General features: G+C 39.6%; 1 protein-coding gene across 2 annotated transcripts; it reads right to left on the reverse strand.

Moving 5' to 3' along the window:
* Positions 1-22: 22 nt before the first annotated feature.
* Positions 23-9,002, reverse strand: LOC125061179 (sorting nexin-25). 2 transcript variants are annotated; one of them, XM_047666416.1, is made up of 16 exons: positions 8,450-9,002; positions 8,070-8,377; positions 7,743-7,915; positions 7,328-7,514; positions 6,707-6,953; positions 6,240-6,449; positions 5,995-6,166; positions 5,582-5,922; positions 5,383-5,511; positions 5,172-5,312; positions 4,971-5,101; positions 4,764-4,900; positions 4,547-4,694; positions 3,168-3,301; positions 2,941-3,089; positions 23-1,323 (listed from the first exon to the last, which is right to left on the reverse strand). In XM_047666416.1, the coding sequence occupies exons 1-16, from the start codon at positions 8,684-8,686 to the stop codon at positions 1,231-1,233; spliced, it is 2,937 nt and encodes a 978-aa protein (XP_047522372.1). In that variant the 5' UTR covers positions 8,687-9,002; the 3' UTR covers positions 23-1,230. The 2 variants fall into 2 exon arrangements, with proteins under 2 accessions (XP_047522372.1, XP_047522373.1); XM_047666417.1 differs by lacking the exon at positions 2,941-3,089.
* Between the last annotated feature and the right edge of the window lie 390 nt (positions 9,003-9,392).

Raw genomic sequence — 9,392 nt, forward strand, 5'->3', positions numbered from 1 at the left:
CGGGGGAGAGGAATCAAACGACTTTTCAAGACATTTTTATTGAACATTCTATGTTACAGACAGAAATGAACAACGAACATGTCTCATACACCTAAACAACTTCAACAGTTAATATAGCCCCAGGTCGTCAAAATTTAGTAAATACATATTTAAAGCATTAGGGTGAGCACAAGAATCTTCGAGATACCGAAAGCTATCGCGAATGTTATCAATATATTATTTTTTAGTTCTACTCTAAACGAAAGAGCTTTCGACTCGAAGACTCTCGTCTCATCCCCCGTATCAACACTTACAAAACATACATTACAAATAGCATTGTGCTTCAATATTCATAGCGAGGTCTTCAAGTGAACACTGCGTCCTCACTCTATTTGTCCAAATTAATAATATAATCGACATTATCATATTCTTTTCATAAAACATAACTTCCCGTTCCGTACAAAGACTGCTCCGAACGAGTCTTATTCAAACTCGAAGCTTTTAAATATTAGTAAATACTGTCTACGTGGATATTTAAAAAAATATTAAATCACGCTTAAAACAGATCTTTTGTCTTATTCATAAAAAATAAATTAGTTTTATACGTCCCACTATTGCAGTTACACGTTTCGGAGGCCACGAATCTTCACACGAGACAAAACAAGAGTGATTTAGTTTTCAAAATAAATAGTGGAAAATATTGTCAACTAGGCCATTTACCACCTTAAAGTAATGAGGTATACATAATACGATTATTTACAATAGTATACGAGAGAACAAATAATAAAATAACAGTCGTCTTACAAAAATAAATATAGTAAGTCTAGTGCGTTCCTAACAATTGTTCGGCGCTCTTTGTCAAAGTGACAGTGAAAGAAAATCCACGAACGTTTGCACGACAAAGAAAACAAACTTGATCCCGAATTTCGCATCGTTTTAATGCTTACAATAAATATAAAATAACAGTCAGGTACACGTCGAGGGCTGAATTACAAATCAATGAGAACTACTATGTAGAGATACTCGTAGTGTCTGACAAATGGCAATTCACAAATATATAACGATACGAGTTATAAAGTAACGGCTACATCAAGAAATATACAGACTACAGCCTCTATCTCCCACTACATCTATGGAATGTTCCTAAAAGTAATCCGAGGTCAAATAAAAAATATAAAAATAATATGAAAGGTTCGAAGTGACGAGATGAGATCGAGCGTTTATCGACGCAAATGATTTCGGTCGCCTTAACTATTGTCGGAAGGCTTTGGCTTCGATCGAGGAGGTAGTGTGGTAACGCTTCAGCTCGGGGAACACCTCGAGTAGAACCAGCTCGAAGAGCTCCTGGAAATATATATTAATTTCTATCTTACTTCTAACAGTTAATTAGTAAATATTGTCCTCGACTCGAGATCAGGTATTGACGTGACGAACTCGATGAAGCGAATCGTGTCGGCGGCTAATTTAAGACTATCAAAGTTTGCGGAGGAATGCTCTCACGGACGAATCTCGAAGTGGGAACACACGCGTCTTTTAGTTCGCGAGATATTACAACAATATATTATATGTTATGATAATGCCGATTCTGTTCAGTGCCGTCGTCTGTCACAAAGTTGTTGTAGAACAATTTGCAACGTGCGATGGAAACTTCGGCGAGATTGTGGAGCTGGTGATGAGGAAGATTCCCGAACGAAATGATAAGATGACGTATTCCTTTGGTAGATTTTTACTGCACTATATCAACGAAGATGGGAGATTTTACTTCTGCATCACTGACAGGGTTCGTATTAATTTCCCTTTTTTTTAATTAAACTATTTTTGTAGGCATTAGGGAAACAACAAAACAAAATTGCGTGGGGTTTGTCCAGAATAATCGTACGTTTGGCTTATCTCCATCCCGATTTAATCCACTTATTATAAATAAATTCATTTTATACAAATCAGAACAGTCTGTTTCCGTGTTATTTTAAGTAGTCCACGTAGGACTACTATTTTTGTCTATTTAATTAATCATTTGACGGCAAATTGGATCTAAGTTAATACAAAATGTATTGTCAATAACACCATTAAAAAAAATTAATTTCTTATCCAAAAATATATTTATTTTATTTTAAATTTGTAAAAAAGCAGTAAAAATCTGTTTCGTGACCATTTATTTATGAATAGGCAAGTAGATGATTAACCGTTTTTAGTTGTGTTGTGTGTGCAGTTTCTTCACCGTACGATATCTCGTGTTAAGTCGATGAGATTGGAGTCGCACACCGAAGTTTTAATATAAATCTATCTTTTAAATTGTTTACACAATTGACGAAATATTTACGAATCGCAAATCTAGTCGAGTCAATTGAATGTTGCAGTCTTGTCAGCGCTCACGAGCATTTCTTTTCCTAAACGAGGTCAAAAGACTAAACGAGAGAAATATCTTGGCAAAACAAATGTACAGATATAACGAGGATTACGGGAGCGTTGTCATAAGAAGCGGGGAGTTGGAAGAAATCAATTCTATTGGAGTCGAAAGCAGTGGTAAAGTTCGCCAACGCGGTCTGCACGTCGCCATACACGTGTAGCACGTGACATTAATGTTATTTTGTGGTTGCAGAGAGTCTTCTCGGCGAAACATTGATCCTAGTTGAAAATGATCAAAACTTACGATATACGGTTAGTATGACATTTTGTATATTTATATTTCACCGAATTAGTCGAAATTGACTGAAATTAACATCCAACTGTAAACATTTGTTTTCAGACAATTTCGTACTCCGAAACTTCGTCGCGCAACGAGTCAGCCTCTTCGGCAAGGAACTTGAAATACAGCATATTGGCGGTGGTGTTCGTCGGGCTTTCGTCACTCGCTTACTTTCCGTCGCAATTGTGTTATTCGATGACTCTTGTTCTATTATTAATTATAATGATAATGCACGCCCACTACGTCGTCTCTTACTAAGGAGAAGCGACACTCACGTAGAAGAGCTGCCGGTTGTGCGTGGCTTCCTGCAGCACCAGGAAGAGGCGATGGGCGCCCCTCGCCGCCGCGTGGGCGCCCACCAGAGAGGACAGCCCGCTCACGACGCTCTCGCTCAGCAGCTGGAGGGCCACGGTGCGGCTGTGCTCTGTGCGGGGTCACAAACCGCCGTTCACAAAACTGTTACAGCGATAAATGTAAGAAATAAATAGTATTTAAAGTTTACCTTTGTCCATGACGTTCCTGTTGGTGGTGGTCTCCGACAGCTCACCTCCCGGCCACCAGGACTTGAGCGCCGCGCTGATGTAGTAGTGCAGCATTTGCTCCGAGAACAACCACGAGATCGTCTCCTTAATTTGCCTGAGACAGGTCGCTCGTTCACGTTCACGCTCTACGTCTTCGGTTCACGCGAATACTAAACGTTCACGCACAACTTCCTAATCTCTAGAGTTTTTTTTCGAGATGTGTTTACATTGACGGTCACGTATATAGGTAATTTTAAAAAAATAGGAAAAATAAAAGCAATAAAAAAGTATTAAAGAACAATATTTTTCATTTCTAAATTTCTCGAAATTACGGTCCCAACACAAAACATATTAAGTGATTCAATTAATATTGAAACAATATCAATAACAATATAAGTTATTATTCGATTGGCCGTTTGAGCCGACACAAGACTTTTATTCCGAGAGAAACGTCAACAGCGCCTAAACTAAATGTATATTGCTGTATATAAATTCAAAAATTCGTTCTCGAGAGTATTCATCTTGTACATTAAAGGTCTATAAAAGTTTAATAGACCGTTAGGGCACAAAGATTGGATTGAAACATTTTTGTGAGATAATATTGTATATTATCATAATGATTATTATATTAATATAACTCTTTTAATTTATCGGTATAGGTTAATAGACTAGTTTTGAATTTTTTATGAGAAATATCAGTTAATATCTTGAAAATATTAACTGATATTTCTAGATCCAGATCGGTCCACGGCAGAGCTTCGCTTGAACGTACACAAAAAAAACACCGACAAAGGATATATTACTAGCGGTAGACTTAACCAGATCTAATATATAAAATTCTCGAGTCATAATGTTCGTTCCCTACTTCTCCGAAACGGCTCGACCGATTCTTATTAAAATTTTGTATGAATATACAGTATATATCTTTCAAACCCTTAAGTTATAAGGGGTGTCCACCCCATATTTTTTTTAAATAATTTTTTGATTTTTTTATGATATAGCATACAACAATACATACTTACAACTCTTAATATTCATCTACCCTCTACGATCAACCACTATTTTTTATTTGTTAGTTAAGAATTTATAACTTGAAATCTGAGGTTTATATATAGAGAAAAATCACATTCCCCGGGGTAGCATAGCAAAATGGTCAATGTCGGTATGTACTAAAAAGGTAGGCTAAGTAAAATCACGTTAAGGAGAAACGAAGTTTGCGAGGGCAGCTACTAAACGTATAAGAAATAACCGAGACGGGTTAAATCGCCTACAATTGCTGTTAGAGTCAAATGTAATTAGAAATACTTTCTCAGTATTATTTTTATTCTTCTCGTAAACCTTGTTAGGAACCTCGGCTCACCTGTTGATGGTCCGTCCGTAGGTGATCTGCACGAAGGAGACGAGGGTCTTCCGGAGCCACTTGAAGACTCCTCTCGCGTCGAACACTTCGCTCAGCAGGGCGTACAGGGGCTCGGCCACGCCGTCCCGCTCCTCGCCCCCCGGCCCCGCTGTCCGGACGAGAGTCGGTCAAACGCGGATCGTCAAACGCCGAGAGCGTCTACGGAGACCCCGCTCACCTCTCGCGGCTCCGTTCGCCTGGGGCCGCGCGAGCTCCCCGTTCCCGTCCAGGTAGGAGGAGATGTCGTCCTCGTCGGCCGACGCCGGGAACGGTTCCCTCTCGCAGGAGGGGCGACTCGGCGCCTCGGCGCTGCCGCTGCACAGACGTTCTCGTGAGGCCCGACTCCGCTCACGCGAGCGTGAAGCGCGTCGAGGGCGAACTTTACCTTTTGAATAACGTGGAGAAGGAGAACTTGTTTTTCTTGGGAAGGTCGACCCGCTTCAGGAGCTCGGAGCTCGGGTTGAGGAAGGTGTACACGGCCTCGGACTGATTCAATCTATCGTCTTCTAGGATGAACTGAAAACGGACAAACGATTACGAAAGAGTTTTTATTTCGGAGGAAAATATTTTTGAATAAATTTAATACCTCTAAATATTTTTGTATCAAAAGTTTGGCCCTCTCCAGCGAGTTCTTGTCGTTTTTCCCAAAAATAAATTTAAAGGAATTGGAAGGCAACTCGAGGTTCTTCAATTCCGAACACATGGGCCTCAGCTTGCGATGCAGTTCCTGGAACAGAGGGCGCGGAATGAAGGGAACGGCCTTCGCGAGCGATTCGTCACTCGGAGCGCTGGTGAACCTGGAACTCGGCGAGCGTCTTCAGCAGCACCCACCCCGAGCAGATGTGCTGCGGCTTCTCCTCCTCGGCCTCGCTCTGCGCCATGTGCACCACCACCACGAACTGCGGGGGCTTGGCCTCGTCCAGCAGCTGCGACGTCAAAGGAACTTTATCTATCGCTCGAGAGGAGGATCGCACGAGTAGAGGGAGCATACGACACCTCAGCGCTGTGCACCGTGGCCCGCCAGCTGCCCAGGTGCTCCGCCCAGGTGTCGGTCCGGGCCAAGTGGGCCTCGAGCCGCATCTGCTCGCCGGCCAGCTTCTCCACTTCGTTGGCCAGCATCGTCAGGGCGGGAGACTCGGGCTTCAGCGAGGCTCGCAACGCGGCCAAGGCCTGCGTCTTGTTGCTGTGCCTCTCGTGCAGCCGGTCCAGCTTCCTCCTGGCGTAGGTGGAGTGCTCCGCGAGATGGGCCCCCGCGCCTCCCTCGGTCCCCGCGGCCCCCGGCGAGAGCCCTTCGCCTCCCTCGCGCTCTTCGACCCCGGAGGTCGCCGCGCCCGTGTCTGATCGTCAACGGCGCTTTTGTTACATCCACGGAGTCAACGAGACCTTTAAACGACGCGATGAACACTCACCCTTGTCCTCCTCCGTGGCCAGCTCCGCGAGGAGAGCGCTATAGTGGTCGCTGAGCAGGAACGAGTGGTAGTACTTGTCCTGGATCGTGTCCACCACCGAGTCCTGCACTTCGTAGAACACTTCCGGTCCCGTGTCCCCGAGCAGGAAGGATTCCATCCTCTTTCTGGTCTCCTGCATATGAACACGTGAACGATGTATGTATCCGAACGCACGATCTTATTCGAGGCGGAATCCCTGACTTCACCTTATCGACTTTAATCTCGGCCGTGGGTGACCTGATGTAGGTGTAGAAGATCTCGGCGCCCAGTTGGTGCCAGTTGTGCCTGTGGCTGTGGCGCAGCTCTTCGACGGCAGACCAAAAGCCCACCAGACCTTGGGAACACAGAGTCTCTAAGAACATCGACAGATACCTTCTGCCGGCGACGCTCTCCATGATGTTATGCAAGGGCATTGTCTGAAAATATATATTCTTCTGTGGAACCATTTTCTACTCACTCATTGTTGTCATCCCAATGAAAAGAGATACATGAGTACTTTATTTAAAAAGGGCAATTAGACTCGAGATTTTAATGATGACAAACATTACTTTATATATTAATAGCGAAATACTAACGCTGGGTTCTTTAAGAGTAGATTTTGATTGAAAGAATCTATAAATACAATAAATTCAAGTTTTCCCTTAAAATACATAAATATAGTCAAAGAGCTCACGTTGACGTCAGACTCGAGAACAGGAAAGGCTCCATCCCAGCCGTACCTCCTCAGAGCGGCTTCGCAGTCGGCTTTTGCGATAGATAACTGATCTATGTATCTCTTTAGTTTCCTCGCATCTGCCACTTGCTGGCGACTGACATTGTTCAGGTTGCCACTCTTCTCTATCACTTCGATGTCTACGCCTTTTGCCCTTTTGATGTTTTGCAAAGTGGTCGCTTGCATTATTTGAGTCACTATGTCATATCTGGAATGATTACAGTTAATTTAACTTTACCGATAACAATTTATTCAAACTCAAAAATATTAACACTCATCTACCGACTCATTATAGTTTAATTTATTGACATAACTTGATGTCACAATTAACTAATTCCCTGTGTAAATCTATTGAGCATGATTTTTATATTTTATCATTGTAGTCAAATGATGTCAGCAAAAAAACCTACACAAATGATGCATTATTCAAAAATACCTTAAGGTATAAAGATTATTCAATCAAAATCAGTAGATTCTCATTTAAAATGAATCAAATTAAGTCTTTTGTAAAATAGATACTTATTATGAAGCCATATATAACACATTTTACAGTCTAATAAACATAAGTTATGAAATAAATACCGTAAGCGCTTGAGTGTGTCCACATTATGACAGCTATTTATTAGGCGAATATAATCCTCAAATGTCTTAGCATATTCGTGGGTCCTCACGTGCATTGCATCCACTTCCTTTTGAGCCTCCAGATATTGTATTATCTTTTGGTTTATATAATCTGGGTCTGTGATGATGTCGATAGCCGGTTGTAGAACTAAAACAATTTATTATTATTGTATTTCTAAATACTCTAGAATTTTAGTTTTAATAAAATACAATGTTGCTCCTAAGCAAATCAACATCAATTAACACAGAGCTTTGATATCCAATATAAGATGAAATAATTATAAAAATTACAATTGTTTTTTACGATGTTAGATGGTCAGTACAAATACCAATTATGACTGAGATGAGATTTTAAAAGAAATTATTTTCTACTAACTTTTACAAGCCAATACTTCTCGGAGTAGATGTGAACCTGGAGTTAAAGAGTAACAGCGTGGCATCAAATACATAACCATCATTTCACTTATTTGTCGTAGATAGTGTAATTCTGTATCCAAAGACATCAAATGTGGCATTAAAGCGAACACTGGAGGTTGATTAAGTTCCATTCTGAAATTATTTATGTTGAAAGAAGTTGGACATTAATGGTGATGACTGAATTTTATGACTGTATTTTAGAAATTGTATTTTACTAGGATGTAGGTATAGATCTACCAAATTTTTTGCAACCAATGAGAATTTATAGGTGACCAAGTTTACTTACGCACAACTTGTAGAAATCCTTATTCTCTCAAAGTGTTGTGTTACTTTTGTGACCATGTCATTGGCTAACAATTTCTCAGCATCTATTCTTAACAATCTTTCATATATATTTTGAATAGCACCCCAAACATGCTCCTTAAACTTTTCAATTATTGGTTCTGGCTTATGTGTCAGCTCCTTTATCCATTGAGTAACAAAATCTCTTAAAAAATAGTCAAGTAACTGTTGCAGCTGACTATCCACTGTTCGTCCAAATATAATTGGTAAATGTGGCTTTTTATTGGTATCACTCCAAGCATTTTTTTCATCCTTAAACACATTTTTAGTTCAATAATTAAAGATTCCTAATCATAAAAGTAAATTCAGAACCCTTATACATACTTTTATTGCACTTTCTAACACGCGAGATTTTTTTTCTAAACTATTAAATAAAAATAGCGACGTTTGGTGCGGTGACGACAATGAGATATGTCCAAAAAAAGTAAACGTAAAAATAGTCACAATAAGAGTGGTACTAAATAAAATGAAGTATGTTAAATTCCATATTAAAGGAAAGCACCAAAACAGTAAGATGCATAAGAGAAGCACAACATAAAATCTTCGCTGAGACATTATCATTTGCCTAGTTTAAGATACATGAGGACGCTTTAAATTGTATTAATTTCTTTTTGAAGGAAGTCCAAAGATTCATATTGTTATTATTTTTAAAAAAGTGAGCCAGTGAAGTGTAAATTTATGTCAGTAAAATTAAAATCAGCAGACTACATCTACGTTAATGATGACTAATCAATGATTCACTAAAAACATATTATAATTTTAAATTGAACATATAAGTTAAAACTAAAATATTTAATATTTATTTAATATAATAACGATTTATTCTTTCCAACTTCCAAGTCTTGACATTTTTCGCACAGATTATGGAATCTAAAATGAGACTTGTAATCTGACTAAATCTGTAGTGGAAGAATTATTGTCTACTTTATAGTCGTTGTCACTGTCATGCGCATGCCAAGTTACACTTAAACAGAGTATATTTTATTAAAATGATAACACGTATTACTCAATCGAAATATCTGCGAACCTGGGTTATGACGTCATACAAACTGGAGAGATAGCAAAAAAATTGAAGATGTAAAAATAAAAAATATTTTATTTGTGTACTTATTTTTATTGATACTCGTACCTACTTGAAATTTACAAATCTTACATACAGCACTAAATAGGTAGTTTATGTAATATTTCACCAAACAGAGAAATTCCAGCGAGGTTCGCAGATATTTCCGACGGCTTGTATAGGTGATCTTGGATGCGTCTTTGGAAA

This window comes from Pieris napi, chromosome 23, assembly GCF_905475465.1.
Source record: "Pieris napi chromosome 23, ilPieNapi1.2, whole genome shotgun sequence".
Taxonomy (NCBI): domain Eukaryota; kingdom Metazoa; phylum Arthropoda; class Insecta; order Lepidoptera; family Pieridae; genus Pieris; species Pieris napi.

Coding starts and splice junctions, on each gene's coding strand:
- LOC125061179 (XM_047666416.1), bottom strand. CDS start 8,686: ATGATAATGTCTCAGCGAAGATTTTATGTTGTGCTTCTCTTATGCATC. Junction 7,515..7,742: donor AGAAGTATTGGCTTGTAAAA/GTTAGTAGAAAA, acceptor AAATTGTTTTAG/TTCTACAACCGGCTATCGAC. Junction 4,901..4,970: donor TTCTCCACGTTATTCAAAAG/GTAAAGTTCGCC, acceptor ACGTCTGTGCAG/CGGCAGCGCCGAGGCGCCGA.